Here is a 25743-nt window from a genome sequence, read left to right as displayed (position 1 = left end):
ATGATGGTGAGTACTTCTCCTAGAGTTCACTAAGGGTTAAATATGTCAAATTCTAAAGATTATGACTATATTTCAGAGAATTCAATAGATCAAATATATGATGGTGACATGGGAAATGTCTTGAAAAAAAATCTTGAAATACAAAAAATGTAACAAAATGTTATACCTGTGAAAAAACAAATGAATTTATTATTATTGCTTTTATTTGTATTTTCTTCTGTATTTCCAAAATCTATTCCAATCTATTATTCTTACAAAAACAGATTTACCATGTACAGACAATCGTGACTCGGTGGCTAAACACCGAGGGGACTTCTTCACCAAGCTTGTGTCGGTTTAATGCTGTTTTGTGAAAGAACGTTTCTAAAGATTTGGTTCCGTGTTTCATCTCCAGATGAAGCTGTCAGTGCTGCTGCTGCTGGTCTTGCAGACTTCAGCCAGTCCTCTGGACATCAGGAGCAACAGTAAACGCAAACCGGAAAACGGTAAACACAAACTGGCTTCAGAAATTTGGGGAAATGGGGAAAATAACTGGGATATGTTTATTATAAATGGATTATAGAGCAACAAAGAATCTTGAGACAAAACTCTGAAGTGCGTTGGTTTTGCAGCTCTGTTTATCGTTCCAAGTCACAAACTAAATGTGTTTTCCAACCTCCCCCCGTGTGTAACTAGTGGTTTAGATGCTTGGGCTTTGGTTTTATATGCTGAGATTTTGTTTTGAGACTTCTGCCACACCCCAATACAATGTGTTGTATAAACGATATAAACTCTGCCTCTTTTGGACACAGTGAATTAAGAACTATATATTTTTCTACATACTAATCCTGTCCTAGTGTCACTTGTTTTAAAATCCCTCTCATTTCTCTGAGCGTTGACGTGAATGTATCCAATGAAATGTAAGCAGAGTATACCCAATACAATACACTAGACCAGAGGTCTTCAACAGGGGGTCCGCGACATTTTTGGTTGATTAGACAATTAAAAAAAAAGAAAAAGAAAAAATTTAATTTCTTTTTTTTTTCAAACATGAATCTGTCCATTATTTTTAATAATTCAGTATTGTATGCAAGATATGTTTATGCATGGCAGTGGCACTAATGGCACTCATTTTCGTTTCCACATTTATGTTTAAAATGAAAACATCAATGTGAATAGCTCGTGTGAATGATTATCATGTAATTGACAGACAATGTTGATATTGACATTGGTATCAGCTGACAAGGTGTGTTTATAAATGGCAGTGGCACGGCCTCCCTACTCACTGTACCTTCACATGTTTAACATAAAGACATGAATATATGAACCTGTGTATTATTTGAAAAGCTTAGTATTGAATGCACAATAAAGAGGTATGTTTATACATGGTACTAGGCCCATTTAATATAAAACACTATTTTATACAATATATATAGTCGGGGGTCCCTGCTCCATCTCTCTGTCAGTTTGGGGTCCTTGGCCTGAAAAACGTTGAAGACCCCTGCACTAGACAACACCATTGTCATGTTTAGCATCTTAATCGAACGTGTTAGCATGCTAACATTTGCTAACTAGCACTAAACTCAAAGTACAGCTGAGGCTGATGGGAACGCCGTTTTGCTAGTGTGTGACCATAGACCAAGGAAAAAGATGAAATTGTAACCCATCATGGTACTGGAGGAAAATCCAGTGGGTTTTTGTCAAAGTTAGAACACTTTGGGGGCTTAGCCCGGACCACTCGAAGGGAATTTTGATAAACGAGCTCTATTTTGTTGCTTTTTTATGCATTCTGGCTCCTTATTTACATACAAAGTACATGTTTTAATCATTGAAAAACTGTGTGTACTGCAAAAACTGTTTACTTACCAGATTAATTATGAATTGTGATGTTGAAAATATAAGTGGTTGTTATTTAATACTAGCATATTGAGTAGAAGTAGAATACTTAACTGCTTTTATTGCCTAAGAGTTGGAAAATATTGAAATATTGAGCTCTTTTCTCCACTACATTTATTTGACAGCATTAGCAACTCTGCAGATTAAGAATAATAATGATAATAAAAACTAATAAATCATGACGTATTATCATAGTTTAGGCTGCCCAGCAGTATATAAAGTAATTAAAATGAGCTCCACCTTTACCAGCTGCAAAAGTAAAGTGATGAATACGTTATATTATTATTAGTGCTGGGCAACGATTACAATTTTTAATCGCGATTAATCGCATGATTTTTTTCCGATTAATCACATTGTTATGCGCAAAATTCAATAATGAATTCAAAAGTAGTGTATTGCGCACTTTTCTTTTAAAAGTACTGCTATATGAACAAAAGTGCAATAACATTTGGTTTGCAAACACTTTAAACACATCAGGTTATTTTAAACAGCAGTATTCCCTTTACACAGTAGCAGTTATAACAGTTATAATGATTCTGATAATAAATATTCAGCCGGTGTTCACAACTTTATCTTCGTGTGTAAGAGATGCAATTTGAAATATACACCTTGAAAACTGCAAACCTATTTACGTCATGTTTTTTCTTTTTTTGTTTGTTAAATTCTCAGTAGTGATAACTAAATGATGCTTATTATACATATTCCCAACAAAACAACTTTAAAAACTCAAAAAAATGATTTAAATTAATCATTTCTTTTTTGCTTTTTTTGGTATTTTGGTCAGACACATATGCAACGCTGATTACCGTAATATGTGTGGTATTTGTTATAAATGTATGTTGGTACATAGAGGGTGATAAGAAGCTGTACATGGAGGGACTTAGGACCCAGGGGAATGTAGGTGAAGGAAACAGGAAGAGACGGAAGAGACGCCACACAAACAGCTGCGTTAACGCGCGATACAATAATTGTCGGCATTAATTAACGCGATAATAACTTGTTAACTTGCCCATCACTAATTATAATGCAATGATATAATATATGTTAATCTACATAATGAGTACTTTTTGTTTTTCATGTATATTTGATAATCATTTTGTACTTTTACTTGAGTAACATCTTCAACGCTTTTTTCTTCCACCTGGACCTGTCTGTTATGTTACGAAGACTTTGCGCATTCACACACATTATGCTTTTTGACAATCTTCACAGGCTTAAATTTAAAGTTATATTCAGGGCTAACTCAAAACATACAAAGCTTTAGCGCCTACAAAATGACCTGTCAATGCAAATGTTGTCCTGTAGGAAACATTGAATGTATCACTTAAATTTCAATACAATTATTGTCACTAAAAACCAAAATTGTCAGCCTCGTGGAGGCACTAAAGAAGAAGTCACCAGCATCATTAGGATCCATCCTCTGGGGATAATGAATGCAAAAATGGCTATCCATCCAATAATTGTTGAGACATTTCAGTGAGGACAAAAGTAGAAGACCAACTGATAGGAAACAAACTGTAAGTTAAGGGAGAGGTCAGTTACTGTCTTCATAAATCAGAAAGCTGCTTTGTTTTTCATTTCAAAGGTAACGTTACACTCTTCACTCTGTTTGTGCTTTGTGTTTCATATTAAAGCAAACATTGTTTGTGCCTTTTTCCCTTTTCTTTTTCTAGGATACATCATGAACTTGGATGTAAATGGCACCCCTGAAATGCTACCGGATCACATTATTGTGACTGATCAGTCCTCCCTCGTGTCTGCCGATGGCTCTAACCTGGCCTCCTCCCTCGTGTCTGCCGATGGCTCTAACCTGGCCTCCTCCTTCTTGTCTGGCAGTGGCTCTAACCTGGAGTGGGTGACCTGGAACAACTCTCTCCCAGACAATGCAGTTTCAATTTATGTTGATTACTTTGAACGCATTGATTATGTCTGCAAATACAAGTGTGAGGCTGGCTTTTATACTCCCAGCATGGGTTCTTATTGCCACTATGCCAATGCAAAAAAAGTAGATGCTGGTTCCCCGTTTGAGATCCTGGTGAACAAAAACAACTTTGAGATCCTGGAGTGGAAAGAGGGTTCGCAAGGTTCAGTGCCCCAGAGTTCAGTCACAACCTGCTCAAGGGGAAATATATATGTAGGGAAGAACCAACATGGACTTGGGCAGGTTGTGACTGAAGAGAAGCACTTGTACATATCATGGAAGAGTTCTCTATTTTCGTACAGCTCCTACCAGGTCCTGACCACCAGTGAGGCTATAATCAGCCAGCAGGTCTACAATGTCAGGTACATCACTGATGAGTCTAAATTCATCCAATATCCTCCGGAGGTCATGCGGAAAACATCTGTCAGCAACTACGAATGCCGCTCAGTGGTGAAAACAGACTCCCTTTCAAAAACGTACCAGGTGGAGCACAGGTGGGACAACAGCGATTCTATCAAAGCAGGTGTTGAAATGACCTTCACAGGCAGCATCCCTTTCATCGTCTCCAACAGTATTAAATTGGGCATCGAAGTGTCGTTCCAGTACTCTTGGGGAAAGACGGTGACCGAGGCCATCACCAGTACTGATTCTGTGGAGGTCACGGCCCCGCCAAACAGCTACTGCGTGGTTAATATGGAGCAACATAAGATCACAGTTAACATCCCGTACACGGCGAGCCTCAAACGCACCTACGCTAACGGGGAGATCCACACCACGTCCATCACCGGGACGTATGACAGCGTTCAGGTTGGAGAAGTCCGGGCCGTGGCGGACCGATGTGAACTTCTCAAAGATGCCAAGTCTTGCAAATAAAATGCAAAAAGCCCCGTATAGTTTATAGTTTATAGTTTATAGTCCAAACACGCTGGTTGTTGGTTTGTTGGTTGGAAGATTTTGAACTTAAACAATCAGAGTGTCTCGGATGTTTTTAGACCGTAAACTAACACCAGGGGTTTCCTTCAAACACAAGCTGTCATTGTTTTTATCTGTTATCCCCGTATAGTGTCTGACATAAAGCAACTGAATGTTTGATGCTTTTTTCTTTGTACTTCCACCTTTTGATGAAATCGAACTCTTGTTGAATTTGATCGTTATTATTATAAGCCACTTTTTTATGCTCATATAAATTGTTTTGCACATAATAAAAATCACACGGCATTTTAAAGTCCCCCACCACTCCAAAGTGTGTCCTTCTTATTTCTACTTCACTTGAATGTTTTCAGCCAAACTGTGCAGAGTTGAAGAGGGAAAGTTCCCCTGAGCTCACCTTTAGTCTCATTATGTCATGGGTTAGTATTAGTGTTGTTTTGTGACACTGTGACTACTTTGGAAGCCAATCACGGTGCAGTATGTAGTAATGTAGAGACGTTTCAGTGAAGATGGAGAAACCTTGAGACCAGTAGTTTGACCTCTGAAATTAGTAGTCCACAAATGTATAATCTTAAGATTTTGACATCTCACTTCAATATAACTGAAAAAAAAAAAAAAATCATCCTGATTTATGACTTTAATTCATGAATGAACTAAACTGACGAGCCTAACATAGTTTAAATGTTGTCACTGACTACGTTTACATGCACACTCATATTCCACTATTAAAAAGAAGAAACAGTTAATGCCAAGTATTTTTATTGTCTTATAAGATTTATTAAGACAAACAAAACATAAAAGCAGGTTAATGTTTTAGCTTGATTACATTGTTAAGGGTATCCAACATACAATTTATCAGGTATTGAATCTCATTGAGCCTCCATCATTCTTTCAGGGGCAGGGTGTGGGATCAGGTACAGGTTCACAGGGTTCCACCACACTCCTTACTTCTCCTATTTGGACGCCTTTGTAGGTCCCAGAGATGGACGTCCATGTGGTCTCCCTGTTGCTGTAGGTGCGGCTGAGGCGTGCAGTGTAAGGGATGTCTGCCTCGTACTTATGTCCCACCATACTGACACTGCAGGATTGGTTTGGTGGGACATCGTGCTGAACAGAAACACGGAACTCTTTCAGCTCGGTATAAGTTGTCCCCTCACTTAACTGGAGGGTCGTCTCCGCGCCAATCTCAATGCTTACAGAGGCAATGTCGGGGATTCCAGCAGTGATGGTAGTCTTGATTCCCACTGTAGTAGAAGAGCTGGTGTCCCACCTTTGCTCCTCTTGGATTGTCTTTGAGAGGGTAGCTGTCTGTGTCACCATCTGGCAGCCCTTGTTGGTGATGGAAGCTTTGTCCATGGTCTCTGGAGGAGAAGTGATGATTTGAACCCCATCAGTCTTGTACTTGACATCAGAGATGTGCTCACTGTTAATATCTTTGCTAAAGGTCAGGACCTGGTAGTCCTTGTACCAATACTCAGAACCGTCCCGGGGAAGGAAGAAGGCCTGATTTTTAACATCCACCTTTCCAAGACCATACTTGTTCTTCCCAACATAAATGCCTCTGGAGCAGGTACTGACTGAATTCTGAGGCACTGAACCATAGGAGTCTTCCTTCCATTCCAAAAACTCAAAGTTGTTTTTGTTCACCAGGATCTCAAATGGGGAGCCAAGATAAGCTTTACCGCCATAGGGGTAGTGGCAGGAAGGAGTTGAATCCATGCCAGGGTTGTAGAAGCCGGCAATACAGTTATATTGGCAAACATAGTCGATGCGTCCAACATATCCGTTGTAGATTGAAACTGTTCCATTGGGGAGAGAGCCGTCAAAGACCTGCCATTCCAGGTTGGTTTGATCGGAGTTGGACAATGAATACCGGACCAACGTGGTCTCGATCTCCACAGGAGTTGGAAGAGCTTGATCTGTCGTTTCGTTATAAGTGATATTAGGAACCCTTTCACCCAGATTTGGGTCCAGCAACAGGACTGTATAAAAGCAGGGGAAAAGGAACAGATAGGAACAAAGTTTAAGTATAAACCACATGACATCAGTACTCAATCAAATCTCTCCTAATCCTTTTTAAACTAAGTTTTGAAGAATTCTTTATCGGGCAAAATAAAATCTGGCCGATGGAGAGCAATAAGCAAAACGTTTACCTTGATATGATTTTTAAATCACAATTAAAGGGACGTCACTGACTGTAATTTCCAGAGAACTTGGATATGTGAGGCAAGAAAAGCCTGCAGTGACTCAACAAAGGGACAAATATTTTGGCCTCTCGTCCACACGCAAACACAGTTTTAAGTCACTAAAATGGACATTTTTTGAAAACGCCTTTTAAGGTGTACATTTAAAAATACTCTGTATACTTTGTATCTGTGTGGACACATAAAACTGAGTGTTTTGGGAAACAATGACTTCTGAAAACAACAGATGGTTTCAAGTCAACAACAACCAGCAAAGATCAGTCAAACGGACCTGAAGTAAACCTTCACAGAGCTTGAGGCAAAGCACCACCACTCTACCGTGTCCCATTCAGCATCCAGTGTCAACTGTCCCACAGAACTTTGACCGGACGGTCTGGTTGATATGACATTAATGTTTATCATGTCTTTTGCTTGAGGAAACTGGTTCCCCACCTTCTCAGAGTTTCCCTGAGCAGGACTTAAACCACTGAGATGTCTGAATGTTTCATATAACTTCCCAAATCAACGTTTTCTTGTAAAGTGACGCTAAGCAGGAACTCCACCTCATCGTTCCTCCACATGAGTTAAATTTAGTTTTTACCGTGAAACCAAACATCAAGTATGCATAAATAAATACATAATTAGCTGTTGCTTCACTATGGTTTAGTATTTGTTAATATCGCCAAAGGAGAGTAAGCTCACGGAGCATGCTCAGAATATGCTTTTATGGTATTTGAGGTATTGTTGACGTAACCTTTATCACCACCTATATTCTGACGTGACTCAAGAAGAAAGCCAACATAGAGGGCTATCATGTCAGTTAGTCTATGAATTACCTCTTTGTGATATAGTAGCAACTGGATTTACACAGTATTGTTATTTCACACATTGTAGTCTTCTGCTGCTGAGTTTTTAAATGTGATATAATGATGCTTCACGCACCATAAATATAATCACCACTGAGATTCTTTAAATCGTCAAAACAACAAACCCAACAATTTGCGTGGCACCAAAAAACATGATCTCTGTGAACTGACCACAAAACCAAAAAGCACATTTGTAATACTAGGGATTTAGATCAATTTAAATAATAATAATAATACTAAACAAACAGCTTTTTTTGTTTTCTCAAAATATTAAAAATAATTCCTCCTTTCCCGTCTATGTTCATGTCTTTTTTGCTTCCTACATTTGTGCTTACACAGTTCATATCCTCATCAAGTTATGAACAAATGATGAAACTTGGAAAAGGAGGCGTTTTAATTCTCAAATCAGATTTAGCGACGCTTAACACACCACAGATTTAATCATCGCTGAAATCTTAAATAGTCAACACATCAAACCAGAATGATTTGCATGTCTTGGCTCCACAGAGAATGAAACACTTGCAACTTAAATCAATTGAATTTAAATCAGTTTTCTCACAAGATTTTTTGCTCTTCTGTCTTTATCCCATTTGAAGTGATGCATACATGAGAACAAAAGAAACAGCATCATGTAAGATTCACACTGTGATGTCAGCTTCAGTTTACCTGGTTCTTCGTACGTGTTGTTTAGGCCGGCTGAGGACAGAGCCGGCAGCACCAACATCAGCAACACAGACAGCTTCATCTGCAGGAGAAACACAGAACAGGATCACTGTTACACTCACCAGCAGTTTGTAGCACTAAACCAACATTAAAGCAGTGTTTGGTTTATTATATTATTTGTCATTCATATTATTTAAAAAAAAGAATGAAGATAGAAATGTGAAAGCAGCAGAATCACTTTGGTGGATTTATGGAGAAGTTGCAAAAACTTACAGTCACGACGTTCAAAAGTCCAGCAGAGGGTCAGGCAGGCAGGTACGCAACAGTTTGGTTCAAGCAAACAGGTCACAGATGCTGGAAAACAAAGAGGTGATGCACACTGAAGCTTTGTCAGTGACTGCGGTGAAGAGGCTGCTATATAGTGTGCTGATATGGAGATGGGCGGGGAAAGCTCAGGTGATTTTAGTTTAATACTCAAACATGTTGCTCCAGTTTGTTTGTAGTTCTCCCTGGGGCTGGGGGTGGCATTCATGTTCATGCATGGTGTATTCGTTCTTGAGGACTTCTTTAAAACTCTTCTCTTAAACAATAATGCAAACTTGAAAAATGAATTCTGCAATAGCATTGTAGTTTTCTACAAATGTGTGTGTTATTTGAGTTAAGATGAAAATGAAAAGACAAGGTAATGCCTTCAGATAATGCCTCATTTGGATATTTAAGCATAACATTTCAGAAAACTTGTGTTGAAGAAAATCATCATATAATTTAGGATTGAACTGACCACATTTGAATTCACAAGTAAACAGTTTATATAATTTGTTATGTTGAACACACTGAGTTTCATAAAAACATTCTTAGTAAGAGATTAAAGCACCAGACACATTGTAATCGATCACCCCTATTTGTATCAAAACATTTCCTGTAAACGAATCGTGTGTTCTGCCAAAAAGTTGTCCTGAGTCAGGAGAGCATCATAGTGAAGAAATCAGATGTGCTCTGTTTGTGGTTCAACCCACTTGTTTGATTGGTGGAAAGTGATGTAAGGGGGGTAAAGTTTGACTATAAAAGTAATCTGTGAAAAGTAATACGTGGGATTTTATTGGAATTTGTATTAGGATTTGTTGAACTTGTAATATGTTGGCAAGTTTGCATTAAAAGACTCCCCGCTGGTTGCAACGTCAGTTCGCCGTCTCTTCTCGTCATTTTGCCACAACACTTGTAATCCAAAAAATGAATTGCCTTAATGTCAGTAATCAACTGGGGAAGTTTCATGGTGATATCTATTAGTTCTTTTTGTTTTGTTTTTGATAAAAGAATTGAGACGTTTTCTCTAAATGAGTTTGTTCTCAGACTCTGATGATAAATCTCCACTTCAGCAGCTCCAAACTTTACTCTTTCACTCCTCTCTGTGTGCTGAAGGTTTCCACATCACTCACACAGTCATTTATACTACATTTAATAATAAAAACATGGAGAACATGTATTTATTCATGGCTGTTGACAGACCTGAGTTGATCTCTAAATGTGATATATTAAGTGTTTTGGTTGCTTCACTACATTTTGAACATTAGATGAAATGTGCTGAGCTGACTGTCAATAAAGAGACATGTCATGATCTGTTTTTAGTGATTTGATCTCATTCTAGAGAAATGTGAGTCACTAAAACCTGTTTGTGATTCTTTCCTTTCTGTGGATTTGATGTATGAAATATCTGCAGGCGTGTACGCCGTCAGCTGTCAGGCAGTGTGAGAAAAACAAAGAGTTGGACATTTTTCCACAGAAGCATGAAGACATAGAAACAAGTCTGTTTATGTAGGACAGGGTCACTAATAGGTGGAGCGCGGTCCGGTTCCGGACCCAGACGCCGTTGTATCTGGACCTGGACTTATAACCGGGAAGATCATTGAGAATTATTACATTTTCATGGAGCGCATTCATTCAGTGCCCAACAATGCTGTAAAGGAGGAGAAGAGAGCTGAAACAAGTGTTTCACTAACCACAGATAAAGTGCCTGCACACAAAGGTCTCTTTTTAGAGGATGAGAATATAATAGTGTTTATTTTATTGACATCACTTCACACCTGAGTGAACTGAATCTAAAGCTGCAGGGCAAAGACAAGACCGTTTATATATATTCCAGCCACTTTAAACACTTGTTCTTCAGTAGTCGTCCTTTTTCTTAGAAGGTTCGTCTTAAAAAAGTGAATTTATGCAGCTAATTAAAAAGCAATCATTTCCACAGCTTCAAATGAGAATGTTCATGAACAGACAAGATACAGATGCTCCTCTTTCACATGATCAAAGTCTTGTTGTTCTGTGCACATTATCTTTAAAACAGTTTCTTTCTTCACATTTGATGTTCTGTTGTTTTCACCAAGGCTGGATATTAAAGTTGGTCTGATGGTACAAACTGGTGGCAGGTAACAGTGATCCTGTTCTGTGTTTCACCTGCAGATGAAGCCGTCAGTGTTGCTGCTGTTGGTGCTGCCGGCTCTGTACGCTGAGTCAGGTAGACTGAACCATTAGTTTGAATTCTCCATGTTTCTGTTCCAAGTGTCCTCGTTTAAGTGAGACCTAAAGTTGGATCAGGATAGAACGTACTTTACACAAAATGTAGAGGGACAAAGAAACGAAAGTACGAGTGCAAAAGAGGAATTCACTTCAATATTATGAGGAAACACAAAAATAACTGTAAATGATATGATTTAAATTGATTTAAGCTCCTCGTGTGACAGCTGTGCTGTTTCTTTTTCTTAAGGGTCAGTTTACTGAAATCACCTCTGTGGAGCCACGACATTCAAATACTATGAGTATGAGTGGTGAACTGGTGAGAAGAATGAGTATTCTCTTGAGTTTGGGTGTTGTAATCGCCAAATATCGCCAAGACCAAAATCACTGTTTTATCGTGTCTGTGGATTGCCAGGTACGCTTATTATTTGGATTTTTAGATCTGTCTACAGATGGGTCGATAACTGTGTTGAAATCACCTCCTATTATGACTGGGCAGTTACAAATGTTTGAGAAGGATGAAAAAAAATTATGAAAAAAGGATGGGTCATCAGTGTTTGGGCCATAAACATTACAGATTGTGACTGGACTGGATTGTTGATGGATATGTTTATAATGATAAAACGGCCTTCAGGATCGGTGATGGTGGAGTTATGGACAAAAGAAACTTTTTTGTTAATTAAAATACATACCCCTCTTTGTTTTGTGTTATAGTGAGCCGAGAATGAGTGAGTGAATTGTGGTGATTTAAATTTGTTGTGGTCTGATTCTGAGAGGTGTGTTTCTTGTATTAAGCATATATCTGCTTGCAGTTTAGCCAGATGATTCAAAACTTTAATTTTTTTTGCCTGAGAACCAATTCCACGGATATTCCAGGTTAAGAATTTGATAGATGATATGTTGACTGGGTTAATATAGACTGAACATTAATGTTGATAAGTGTGTGTGTGTGAGAGAGAGTGAGTGTGTAAATGTCACAGCAGGACCTGCAGACACTGAATCAGGGAGAAACAAACACATATAGGAACATGAACACAACAAAGTAAGTAAAACAATACACAAAACAAAAATACAAAGGAGTGTGTGGTCCAGATAGGGTTTCATACTGTCTGGCACATTGAGATGTAGGTGCAATACTATACAGTATAATAATCGAAACAGTGCAAATGCAGAGAAAAGAGAAGGGGCATACCTAAACTACGGAGGGGGGTTATCATGTGTGGATGTGTGTGCGTGTATGCGGAGCCGTAGGGGCGCGAGAGAGAGAAAGAGAGAGAGAGAGAGAGAGTGTGGGGGGGTCCTTATCGCGGTACAATTGTCCATCTATGTATAGTTTGTCCAGTGATATTATTGCTTTCTTTCCTTCTTTCATCATGTGTTTACGGATTGGAAACAAAACTTTCCATCGTTGCATGATTTCTTTGGGATATTGATCGTTGAGTCCATAGTCCGTTCCTTTGAGCTGCCTGCCTTGTTGTCTGACCTGATCTTTTTGTTTGTAGTGTTCAAACTTAGCGATGATTGGCCGTGGTCGGTTATTGTTGTTCCTTGCAGTCAGACGACTGGGACTACAAACGGAAACCAGAACGCTGACGATGCTAAAATCTTATCCGTTTGCCTCCAGATTCTACACGTGAATGCAGAATCTGTTTATAGACATAACTGAAACACCAAAAGGCATTTTCTTTTTGTGAACCTGCTTTACAGACGCCTTTAGAAACAATGATATAATAATAATATTAAATATGATGCAGGCAGACACCTGTAATCTGTAGTTTACATGAATAAAAACAAACTACAACAAATATAATTATAGAGTTATAAAAGAAAGATGAATATCCAGACAGACAGACATTAACATAAGAACCTTTGTTTTTGTTAACATCCTATTGATTTCTACTTCTATCCCAATATTTAATGGTCAAAGTCAAAGCCCAGACAAAGTGAGAGTGCATGTTTGTTTTTGATCAGCAGTAAGGCAGTTACATAAGCCTGGACACGTTGGACTGGTTTTACATCTGATGGTGAGTGCTTCTCATATACTCCAACCACTTTAAACACTTGTTGTTCGGTAGTTGTCCTTTTTTTAGAAGGTTAGTCGTCAAAAAGTGAATTCATACGAGAAATTTACAACCGCTCACTTAATTAAAAAGCAATTATTTCCACACAGCTTGAAATGAGAATGTTCATGAACAGACAAGATACAGATGCTCCTCTTTCACATGATCAAAGTCTTGTTGTTCTGTGCACATTATCTTTAAGACAGTTTCTTTCTTCACATTTGATGTTCTGTTGTTTTCACCAAGGCTGGATATTAAAGTTGGTCTGATGGTACAAACTGGTGGCAGGTAACAGAATGATCCTGTTCTGTGTTTCACCTGCAGATGAAGCTGTCAGTGTTGCTGCTGTTGGTGCTGCCGGCTCTGTACGCTGAGTCAGGTAAACTGAACCATTAGTTTGAATTCTCCATGTTTCTGTTCCAAGTGTCCTCGTTTAAGTGAGACCTAAAGTTGGATCAGGATAGAACGTACTTTACACAAAATGTAGAGGGACAAAGAAACGAAAGTACGAGTCTCTAAACGTCGAACATCTCTAAATAAATGAGACATCATATTTTTGGTTTAATATTGAATGACTTTTCCTAATTTATTGGGGACAACTGGGTAAACATAAACTCAGCATGTTGATATGTAAAGTGATATGTAAAGCCATTAAAACACCCAAAAAATATCTCTTTACAATTTTAGGTCAATCAGTGAGATTTGATGGTGATCTGCATATTTCTCCATAGTCCCGTAACAGGGATTCTGGATGTATACGGGTTTGGGTGTCGGGGGGGTTGTTTTATTTAAAGGGCTATTTAGGTAGTCAACAAAAAACTAAGTACCCGACACATAAACTTGGGTAGCAATTTTAATTATAATAATGTTCTGCAGGTTCAAATTGCTGGGGTCAAAAATGACCCCAGGATAACTGGTGTTAGTACATTTGAAGGTAACAGGAGGTTAAATGTTGCAGAAATGAATGTTGACATGTTTTATATGTCAGGTAATGACTTGGAATAAAGTTGACTAAGGAGTTGAAACACAGAGGTGGGTGATAATTTATACTGTATGCTTTATAAACAGTCAAACCTGACGGGGTCATTTTTGGCAGACATATTCATATTAAAAAATGAAACATAAGGGAACATCGTCCAGCACATTTCACTATGTTTAAGATCAAAGCATCCTTGATGAAAACACGGGTCCACCTTCTCTCGTCCCATTAGAGAGAATTCACCTTTTTGACACAGCTGCTGCAGTTTGGGAGTGCTGTGAGTCAGAGAGATGGTGACTCGAGTTTGTGACTTGGTCTATAGTTGCACAGTACAGTGACTCGACAATTGACTTGAGACTCGACTCGAACAGACGACTTGGGTCGATCTTGTGTACGATCTTTATTCAATTTTTTTTTGTTTTTGTTTGGTGCAAAAACATTACTAATAATGTCTGACAAACTGAATGTTATTCCCCTTATTATCATGTGTAACCTTACGCATCTGGTGGGCATGTCACTGCATCAACAACACCATGGCCAGCACAGCTCTGCGGTGCTATTTGTCATAACCTTTGGCGATAATAACAAGGCCCAGACGAAAGAAGTACTTGATGCAAAATGAAGGGTACTGGATCGGACACATCAAACTTCATCAGGCACCTAAAAACGCACCGGGGTACGAGGGTCACTTAATATGTGAACGTAAACGTTAGCACCTATGGATGGTTAGCAAACATGTTTAGCTTAGCATAAGGGATATAACGTTAGCTTGCTACAAGCTAGGGAGGTTAACTTGATCTGCGTTGGCTGAATATTTGATGAATGTTTGTTTGTTCGCTGACTATACAATCTATTCCAAATGTGTCTGCTTTCAACAGGCAGGAGGGATAAACAATTGTTTACTGATGTTATTTAGTTTATACTTAAACTTTCTTTCCTGCTTTTTCACAGTCCTGTTCCTGGGCCCAGGTCTGGGGGACAGGGTTCCCAATATCACTGCTAACGGATCGACAAGTCAAGCTCTTCCAACTCCTGTGGAGATGAAGACCAAGCTGGACCGGTATTCATCGTTCAACATTTATCAAACCAACCTGGAATGGCAAATCTTTAACCGCTCTCTCCCAAAAGGAGCAATCTCAATCCACAACCAATATGTTGGACGCATCGACTATGTTTGCCAATTCTTGTGCAACGCCGGCTTCTACAGCCCTGGCATCGATCCTTACTGCCACTACTCCTATAAAGGGAAAGAGTACAATAGCTTTTTATGGCCATTTCAAATCCTGGTGAACAAAGACAACTTTGAGATTATGGAATGGAAGGACGGCTCCTACGGATCAGTGCCTCAGAATTCAGTCAGCACCTGCTCCAAAGGAGTATATGTTGGGATGAACGAGTATGGTCTTGGAAAAGTGGATGTTAAAGATAAGGTCTTCTACCTTCCCTGGGAAGGTTCTGAGTATTGGTACAATACCTACCAGGTCCTGACCTTTAGCAAAGATATTTACAGTGAGCACTTGTCTGATGTCAAGTATAAGACTGATGGGGTCAAACCCATTGACTATCCTCCAGAGACCATGCGCAAGTCTTCCGTCACCAACTACCAGTGCCAGACAGTGACAGCGACAGCAACAATCTCAAAGACATACCAAGTGGAGGAAAGGTGGGACACCAGCTTTTCTATCACGGTGGGCGTCCAGACTAGCATCACTGCTGGAATCCCCGTTATTGGCTCCGCAGGTATTGAGTTTAGCGAGGAGACGACCCTCCAGTTCACCACGGGGACAACTTATATTGAGTCGACCACCCACACTGTTGCTGTTGAGTGCAAAGTCCCATCAAACTACTCCTGTGGTGTCAATATGGTGGGGTATAAGTACGGGGCAGACATCCCTTACACTGCACGCCTCACCCGCACCTACAGCAACGGGGACACCACATGGACGTCCATCTCTGGGACCTACAAAGGCGTCCAAATGGGAGAAGTCCAGGCTGTGGTGGATCCCTGTGAGCCTGTACCTGATCCCACGCCCTGTCCCTGAAAGAATGATGGAGGCTCAATGAGATTCAATACCTAATAAATTGTATGTTGGATACACGTAACAATGTAATGATAAGAAAAAAGTAAGTCTCCTGTTATGTTTTATATGCCTTGATATATTTCATAAGACAATAAAAGTACTTGGCTTTTAACTAATTGTTTCTGCTTATATTTAACTAATTGTTTTCCAGGCAACAAATGGAATTCATGAAAAATGAGATATTAAATATTCAATCAAGTAGAGCGTGTCGTCCTCAAATCAGATGATCCGTGGTTCGATCCCCGGCTCGTCCACATGTCAAAGTGTCCTCGGGCAAGATACCGAACCTCAAATTGCACCTGAAGGCTGTGCCGTTGGTGTGCAAGTTTCCTTGAATGTACATTAGTTTACATCCTGATTTGCAGAGTTAAAATATCTTCAAAGTGTCACTTGCAGTGTTGCATAGTTACAGGTTACTGTTGCTGTCAAAGGTTTTCGTTTGGGGGGACTGTGCTCGTGTCTCGGCCAGGACGGCCTCGGAAAAGAGATTTTATATCTCAATTGGACTTTCCTGGACAGATAAATGTTAGATAAAAATATATTAAAATAAAAATGCACTTTCTATATGAACAAGAATGAGACAGTGATCATTCTTCACGTTGGGGAAAAAGGTCAAAAGTCAGCTTTTTGGGGTTGAATCTTGGTCCCTAAATTCTATTATTTTGTTCTTACAATGAATGATCTGTGAAGACACTTAGTGGCATGAAGGAGCTCCATACATGGAAAGCTGTTATGAGGACACCCTTTACATCGGCAGGCAGCAGAGGGCAGCAACACACTGACCGAGGAATGAAGCTCTAGAACCAGGTTTGGTTCTAAAATGTTGGATTCAGTCTTTTCACCGGCATTGAGTATGAATCCTTTATAGATGTTTGTACACGTTTGTATTGTTTTCTTTAATGGTCACAGGGTAGAGTTTTGTTGTTAGTTTTTATGAATGATCATTTTAATTGAAATAAATAAATATCAATGAATGATTCAATCATGGTGGTTTTATGTGATTAGTAAGCAGGTTATTGATTCATTACAGGATTTGAATGGTATTGCACTAAAGCTCAACATTCTTGGTATAGGAGTTTGAATGCGTGTCGGCCATGTTGGAGGGAACATAGTGAGGTTAACGGGACGCTCTGGTGGTCCAGTGAAATGGTTTCATCCTGCAGCTTTACTGCAGCTCTCAATGGCACTTAACCAGAGATGAATAAAACATAGTCTCTCTCTCTCTCTCTCTCTCTCTCTCTATCAGCATGTGTTAATATTAACGTGTTAATAATCTGAGCGGGATGAAGAAAAACAAAGCAAGAGTCAATAATACAACACATCAGAGGTGGAATGACACTCAGTACATTTACTCAAGTACTGTACACAAGTACAAAGTCAAGGTACATGTACTTTACTTGCTACTTCTCAGAGGTACATATTGTACTTTATACTGTACTACATCTCAGCGGTTAAAATAAATGTTGTACTTGTATTTTGAATACAGGACGTTAACTTGTAGTGGAGTATATTCAGTACTTTTACTGCAGTAAACGATCAGAATACTTCCATAAATCAGTCACTGATCAATTCAAAGAGGCTTTACCGGCATGAAAGATGGTCAAATGCCACAGAGATCTGAGATGCAGCGAATAAACACAGGAACGAAAACAATTGTGTAAAAAGGTCAAAAGGTCACAGGTCACGCTCTGTGCGGAGCAGATTCTGCAGTCTACGTCCATCAGAAGGTCAGAGGGAGGGAGGTTTAGGCCAGCCTGCACTTTGCTGTGCCCTTGAAGGTCCCGTCGGGCTTCATTTCGGCTGAGTGAGCTGTTCCGCTCCAGGGACGGACGCCTGTGCTTCAGGGTGACAGCGATCGGGGCACACTGCTCATTAAAGGCAGCTGGACTACACGGCCGTGCATGTTTTAATGAGGTACCGACAGTAACGAGGAGCTCCGTGCCTGAAGCTCACTGAGGTTAAGTTCGTATCTGTCTCTCACACGCAGATATAAAGTACTACATGGTTTGTATGTTTGTATGTGTACATGCTTCAAGCACTTCCAATAGATTAATGATATGATGCAATGTGGTCTTAATGTGCTTCAGTACATGTTTCTTTGTTCGTCTGTTTCTTCTTTATTTACTCGTATGGAGGCAGCTGTAATGACAATATGTCATGTGTCTAAGACAATAAAGTATATCATATCCTATTTCATGTCTTCAACAGTGTTTTAAATACCAGTAGTAAAAACATTCTCTTTAGGTTTATACATGTTTAATGCTATTTTATTATCTTTAGTCTTAATGCTTTTGACAATATTAGGAGTTAACTGCACACCTCACTAACTGAGCTGTTATATTATAGAGCACAAAAAGACACAAAGACGCACCGCTGTCGTCTGCCAAGTGAGGCTGTGCGTGTTGTACCGACTCAAACTTCTTTCTGCAAAGTTGTGCACGAAAATTTCAGATAATTTGGATTATGACCCCGCTGCATGCAGTAACAATCCAGCAATGACAAAAGAAATCAACGTTAATGTCGATATCTTTATTTTCAAGTGATATAACACAATGAATCCTCTTCTGTATAACAAGTGCATTATGTTTCCTGCGGTGCAGAGCTGAATCGGTTCCAGCGAGCGAGGTGCGGATTGCATTAGCGCCCGTGGTCGCACGCCCGGCTGAGCACATGGGACGATAAGCGCTCATTGTCATATCAGAGGAGCAAAGCTGCCGTGTTCGTAATGAAAGATGCATGGCCTTTATCTCGGAATCGCATTTGCATTCCGGAGCCTCATCTCACCTGGCATCTCACGGCAGCATGACGGCATCGGCCTCGCTGTGCGGCTGGAACTGGAGGGTCACAAGCACTTTCCACTTATCAAGCAATGAGTCCATTAGGTGCCATTAGTCCTGTCTACGTGATGGAAAGACGAACCTTTCCCTTTCTTTAACGTTCTGTTTTTGTTCTGCACACAGCTCTGGATTGGTTGAAGGTAAGTTCACATGGCCTCTGTCCGTTCAGCAGAACATTGGGAAGATCTGGAGATCGAGCTGTAACTAGAAATCAGTGGGAACTGCCGAATGACTATAGTTTAATGAAAAGAAAGCCAATCTGGTTAAAGTTATTGATAAATACTGTTACTCTCAAAGTCTAGCCTCCTCTTGCTGCTCCTCGGTCAAAGTATGTTACATTGAGGAACTGAGTGAGAATGCTGTCCACTCTCACAGATGGAGCGTAATTAGCCAGGTTAGTTTTGCTAATGTGACGTATTTGAGACACTCTTTGGCAGACGGAAACCTCCAGTTCTGCTGAGTGAAGTCAAAGCTTCATGTGTTAAAGCTGCATTCTCTCTAGTGTCCACCAGGGGGCGACTCCTCTGGTTGTATAGAAGTCTATGAGAAAATGACTCTACTTCTCTCTTGATTTATTACCTCAGTAAACATTGTAAACATGAGTTTATGGTCTCAATCTCTAGTTTCAAGTCTTCTTCAATACAGCATGATGTTCATTTAGTACATTATGGTCCATTTAGAGTCAAACAGACCATAAAGCAGGGGATGCTTTAGGGCGGGGCTACACAGTGATTGACAGGTCTCTACCAGAGACGTATACGGCGTCTTCACCACGGCGCCATTCGCGGAGGTTGCCGTCTGGTCCAATCTGCTGCAACGAGAGTTAATTAAAAGTAATTATCTTGTCAACACAAAACAAGAAAGATACCATTTTGGGACATTAGCGCTTCATACATTTCAAGCAGATGGCTAAAACTAGTCGTGTTGTGGGTCGACTCCTTTGCTGCTACCGCTCCCTGTTAGGCCCTCCTGTGTCTTCTGTGACTCGTCTTTCTTGAAGGTAATGAATGCTGACCCGCTGTCTCCTCCGGGCCTCGGTCTGCCCACTGGTTCTCTGCGTGCCCTCTGATTCATCCGCTCCCCTCACGCTGATGTTTGTGTCACTGGCTATGCTAATATCCTGAACAATATGCTAATAAAGGCCCGATGAATATTCATTGACCTATTGGAATACATTCAGGATGACAGTTGGGGAGCTGAGACTCGATGTCATTGGAGGAAATAAGGTAGGACTAAACTTTGTTACAGCTCAGCCTAAAGTTCCCCTCAGGATGACTCAGCAGGTGGCCTGCAGGTGGATAACGAGGTTGCTGGTTTGATTTCCAGAGAGAGTTGGCAGAAAGACCTCTGACCATTAACAAGTAAACTCAAGACTCATCCAAGGTTTCATATTTATACCACCTGTACTTGTGTAGCGCTTTTCTAGTTCTCCGACTCAAAGCCCTTTAACTCTACACGTTCATTCAACCATCACGCCATTCATACACTGATGGCTACCAGACAAGGTGCCACCTGCCCATCAGGACTCTACATAACACTCATACTCATTCACACACCACAGGAACAGCCTGCGGGGGGCAAAGGACACGGACACATCGCACGACAACGTTGATTTATTGGTGACGTAACTCTTCTGTGGTTACTTTGACCCAAACGACAATCTTTTCCGAAACCTAACTAACTATATCGCGATCTATTTCTAAACCGAACTAAGTAGTTTCCTGTGAAGACGGAAGTTTATTTTGAAAAGACTGTATGCATGTAGCAAGTTGAGATTTAAACGTGTTGCTGGACTTTTCAAAAGAAAACGCATGAAAAATGAGTAACTCTTTGTATGATATCATACGAACCGTTGTGTGAGGAAACATTGCCCGGTTTGAGAAAGGCCCTTTAACTGAACGTGAAACACAGAGTTTGCTGTTCAGAAAGTGTCTGTTGTTTCTTTGACCTTCACTTTGTTAAAGTGATCGGACAATTAATTTCCTTTTTTTTTTTACCTGGAACCTCATCTGCATATCTTAATAGCCTGACCTTAACTGTGACAAAGCTTTTAACCTTCATCTATTCACAGAACACTTTTTCCGAGCATGGTGGGAGCTTCCCAGTACAGCCTGTCTGCTCCTGCTGGTCTGTGTGGAGCTCCACCGCAGCAGCTGAAGGAGTGCCTTGCTAAAGGGCACAGTGATAGTGTTCACTTTCCACGCGTTTCCCCAACATGTCATATTTGGAATATATTGACCTCAACTAGAAACGGATGGAAGTTTCTCAGGATATTAAAAAAGTTTACGTTTACTGTCATCAGCTCACAGACCAAGAGGGGGAAAATAAACCACTTTGCAGGTCATATATATATATATATATATTGATATATATATATATATATATTGATATATAGATATATATATATATATATATATATATAAATATACCTGCAGGGGTAAGGATTAACCAGGTGTGGACACTTAAGTCTTTAAGTTCAACATAGAAATACTACATCTACAATCACATCAAAGACATACAAAACTAGAAGGGCACTCGGAGAGCACAAACCTACGCCATGAGGCCGTTTCCATAACTGAAAGAAATACTGCTTGTTTCCGCTCTGTGATTCGGATCCACTCCAAAATATAATGGGTTCTTCTTTGGCTCATGCTACAACCTTCCACCAAGTTTCATGAAAATCGAGGCAGTAGTTCCTCTGCAATCCTGCAGACAGACAGACAGACAAACCAAACCGAAAACATAACCTCCTTGGTGGAGGTAACAGGTTTTTTTTTGTGGACCTGGTAGTCTACCAGGTTAGTCTACCAGGTTACCACCATATTTAGTTTTCTTCTGTTCTTTAGGGTTATTGATTGAATTAAACAATCTGAGATGGTCAAATCCTTATTTGCTCGAAGTGCTCACAGCCGTCATGAGTTGAATTTCTTTAGTGTGTCCTCACCTGTGCTCGTTACTCCTGCAGGTGCACATGATGACATCTATGCTTGTTGAGATGCTTTTTTAATCCTAATGAATAAATAAAATGCATCAGAGCAAAGTTCGGTTCATCCTGTTAGATTGTTGCATAACATGGCACCTCATCATCTTTTTACCACCACCTTTTCTCCAAAAACAAATGAACCTGAAGAGATTCCGTTGGCACAGAAGAAGCCATCGTCCCGGCCTCTGATACCTGAATGTGTCTCCAGCAGCGTTTGGTGGGACGGAGGCGGCTGAGATGTCGTCGGGAGATCGAGGACGGTCAGGTGCTCTCACGTCCAATAAAAGCCTCTTCGAACAGAGATGCTCTCCACGCGCTTCAGTGGAGACGAGCGAGAATATTCTTTAAAAAAGCCTTTTTTCTTTTTCTCAAAGTGGGGTCAGAGCGTCAGAGAGAGGACCAAAGCATCAAATAGAGATCTTTGTGATTCATTATTAATAACGCTGTTGGCACTGCAGGAGGGGGATTTGTGATGTGTTGTTCTGGCCTGGACGGAGAGAATTACACGACATGTGATGTTCCTGTGATACTTCCAGTAAAAAGAAAAATGTACTAATAGATATCACCATGAAGCTTCACCGGTTCATTACTGACGTTAAGATGATTATTTATTGTACAAGTTGTCTGAAATGTTATGTTTAAATTTATGCAAAATGAGGCATTGTGTAACGATAACTTCTGGTGGATTTAGGAGAAATCTACAGACGCAGCAGACAAAGCAATAAAATATATGTTTCCTTTCCACGAGTCTGAAAGAAGACGAGTTATGGAGGCAAAATAGGGAGAGAGAGAGAGAGAGAGAGAGAGAGAGAGAGAGAGAGAGAGAGAGAGAGCATGCACACCAGTGTTGGAGAGGTGGTCGTCATACTTCCTGCTTCATGATTTCGTGGATTGCACACAATTTGCTTCTGTGGAATATCTAAAAATCACAATGCATTCATTTTTCTTAGGTTATAAATAAAATGACTTTGGTATTTTAGTGAAGAGAATCAGTATTTCTATGGTGCTATATCTTTAGCAATACCAAATGAATGTATAAAGAGTCAGCTTTAATATGAAATGATCTCAAGATTTGACAAGAACTTTACAAAAAACTTGTTGAACTGCTCCAAAGCTGAATGCCGACAGAGCCGACAGCCTGGAGAGAAGGTTCATGAGTCTTTTTAAAATCACATTACACACCTTAAACCACTGGAGACAAAAGTCAAACAAAGTAAGAACAGAAGATTGTGTCTGAAGAGGAAAACAGGTCCTTTCCTGTGTTTTGTCTGCAGACCAGGGCCTGTTTGTGCAGCGATTGGGATCAGGATCAGGTTTGAATGGATCCAGACTGCGACCTCTGCTGCCCAGCCCGGCCGATGACGCAAAGAGACACCACGGGTCGGTAACATGAGGACAACTCTACATGTTTTATAAACATTGGGGTTTTGGTGGGAGGGCTAATTCGGCGGATCACGCCAACACGGTATTTCTCCTCACCCCGCAGCGCTTTAAGGAGATCCAGCTAAGCCTCGTAGCTCACCACAACACCGAGGGCCTTCACGCCGCAGCCAGACGCCGTCCGGGAGTCTGACCTTTCACAGACAACCTGCAGGCTGATGAAAGGATAATAAAGCTGCCTCCCCTCTCACGCTGGAATCCCTAGACTAAATAAGAGGTGAAACAGTAGACACCTGTAAGCTGACAGCCTGCTCTGACGTGCACACAGCTGGACGAGACACTCAGAGAAGTTCAGACGACATCTGCGGTCGCCGAGAGCTGCTGCATCAGTTTGTCCAATCTGGACTTTAGCAGCTTCCCGATATCGACTCCAGACTGAGGCGTTAACCCTCCGAACCCCAAAGCAGCTTCTGAGCGTCTTTTCGCTCATTTCACATTTTTCTCTCTGTGGCCTCGTTTTTCACTGAGATATATAAGTCCTGCACCTCGAACCACGAACTATAAATGTGAAAACTAAAGAAAAAAAACACTTTACCGGAATAATAAAGACGAGTTTCTGTCACAGTTTCACTGAGAATCCAACACGACTTTGTTCCCATGATTTACAGGGACAGACAGTGCAGCTGTGATTCAGTGTGTCAGGACTGACTTCACTGAGACTCGATGCTAGAAGCTGGAGAAGTCATTTCTGCTAAAGTCAGTTTTAATGAGACTGTTTTACTTTATGCTTCATGTCCCTCTGATTCACTGAAACGCTGCGTATGAATCTGTTTGTTCTGTCCTGTGCTTCACCATCAGGCTGAACGGACCGCATTTCAAAACATTTGTTGTCGCGTTTTCATCTATTTCTGAACTGATTCTGTGCGTCTTGTATAGAAACGTATCTTTTCAACAAATAGTAACTGAACAGAGAAAGAGATTTCTGCCACTCTGAAGCTTAGTTAATACTCGCCGTAGTGAAGCCGGCACCATACAATGACTTTATCACTTTTTGTCTTAAAGGAGGCCTTAAAAATCTACATTTGAGTGAATATTTTGCATCCAAATCAAATACTTTACAGGATATTTAACATTTGTTTCTTTGTTGTGTAAAGGGAATAAAGTAGTCCATGAATATGAGATATCAGTCTACAGATGATTACAATCCCTTCTTCTCGTTTTGGAGGTTGGTTTATGGTGTTTTGCTGGTTCCACCTACGGTTCCACTCACTGTCTTTTTGGTTCCTCACAGTTCGTCTTGTTTGTACTTCCCCTGTTAGCTGAATTATTCTCTGAAACACCAGAGTATAAACAAAGCTTTAGGCTTTCATTTAAATATGATGCTTTAATCAGCCCTGATCTTTTCTTCTTCTTACTACATATGTGTGACAATATTTCAGTTTGATATCATGTGATTGTGTAATGATTTCATTGTTATCTTGGGGAAACTAATGGATGCCTTTTGGAGTCTTAAGCTGCAGCTGCGTCTGAAATGATCCGATGAACGTGAACTCTTCATTGAAATCACAGTAAACTTCAGTAAACTTCAGTGAAATACACAAACAGGCCGAGTGAAGGGAAGGGAAGTTTAGATTCCAGCAGTGATGCTCTTTATGCGTTTGAAGGAGTCTGGCAGCTCATCAGCTTCTGAATCTCTCTGATTGAAGTGAAGTCTCCTCAAAGAGTTTTAATGCTCCCCAGCGTCCAGGACTTCAGCCCTACGAATCAATAGAGTTTAGTGGTCTATCAAAGCGTATCGAGCCGCAGTTTCTATCCTCGACTATCTCTTCTGATGGATCAAGCACAAACGGTTATTGCTGTAATTACGGGAGAGAACCCCGGTCTCTGCGGCGGTGCCTCCCTGCAGCAACAGACACAAAATATCGGTCTCATATATCAGAAGAGTTTTCCTAAAAACAAATCATTTCCCACCGTCCAAGTGTTGATCTTCCAATAAAATCTGATTTGGGAAATTGTCACAAAATGCAATCTATTGGTTTCATGTACAGGGACACCAATTGTCCATATTTTTTGTTTCGCTCGGAGCAACTTTTTTTTTCAGGATGACATTACGTCAAAACAAAAGTTAGGTTAAGAAAAAAAGATCATGGTTGGGCTCAAAATAACTACTAACACTTATGTTTAGTAACAAAACCAATAAGCAACAGTTAGGTTGAGGAAACTAAACCAACAGTTTTGTCCTCAGCGACACAGAAAACAACTCAGAATTGTGTCCCTGTACACCAAACCAGTTCAATCAGGAGAGACAAGTCAGATGAGGAAAAGATAATCGTTTATTATTAACAGATGATATGTGATGATAAAGTCTTGACAGACTCTTTGGCGCTTGGACTCTACAGGGAGATTTGTAATGGAGCGGCGTCTGCCCTGAGCAGCAGCAACATCCCCCCCCCCCCCCTGTGGAGTCCACACACTGG

General features: G+C 40.3%; 3 protein-coding genes across 3 annotated transcripts; 2 read left to right on the top strand and 1 right to left on the bottom strand.

Annotated features, from left to right (window-relative positions):
- Positions 1 to 4669, top strand: LOC142934346 (natterin-3-like). Its single transcript, XM_076078894.1, has 3 exons — positions 1 to 6; positions 395 to 485; positions 3549 to 4669. Exons 1-3 carry the CDS (start codon positions 1 to 3, stop codon positions 4667 to 4669), a joined length of 1218 nt encoding a protein of 405 aa, XP_075935009.1.
- Positions 4670 to 5617: 948 nt separating this feature from the next.
- On the bottom strand, positions 5618 to 8970 carry LOC142934345 (natterin-3-like). Its single transcript, XM_076078893.1, has 3 exons — positions 8926 to 8970; positions 8442 to 8520; positions 5618 to 6708 (listed from the first exon to the last, which is right to left on the bottom strand). The coding sequence occupies exons 1-3, from the start codon at positions 8968 to 8970 to the stop codon at positions 5618 to 5620; spliced, it is 1215 nt and encodes a 404-aa protein (XP_075935008.1).
- Positions 8971 to 13330: 4360 nt separating this feature from the next.
- On the top strand, positions 13331 to 16027 carry LOC142934337 (natterin-3-like). The gene is made up of 2 exons (XM_076078885.1): positions 13331 to 13385; positions 14937 to 16027. The coding sequence occupies exons 1-2, from the start codon at positions 13331 to 13333 to the stop codon at positions 16025 to 16027; spliced, it is 1146 nt and encodes a 381-aa protein (XP_075935000.1).
- Positions 16028 to 25743: the final 9716 nt, after the last annotated feature.

The sequence above is a fragment of the Anarhichas minor genome, unplaced genomic scaffold (assembly GCF_050575085.1).
Source record: "Anarhichas minor isolate MPS153535 unplaced genomic scaffold, ASM5057508v1 ptg000068l, whole genome shotgun sequence".
NCBI classification, from domain to species: domain Eukaryota; kingdom Metazoa; phylum Chordata; class Actinopteri; order Perciformes; family Anarhichadidae; genus Anarhichas; species Anarhichas minor.
The sequence above is the reverse complement of the archived record's forward strand: the minus strand, read 5'-3'. Positions and strand labels throughout refer to the sequence as shown.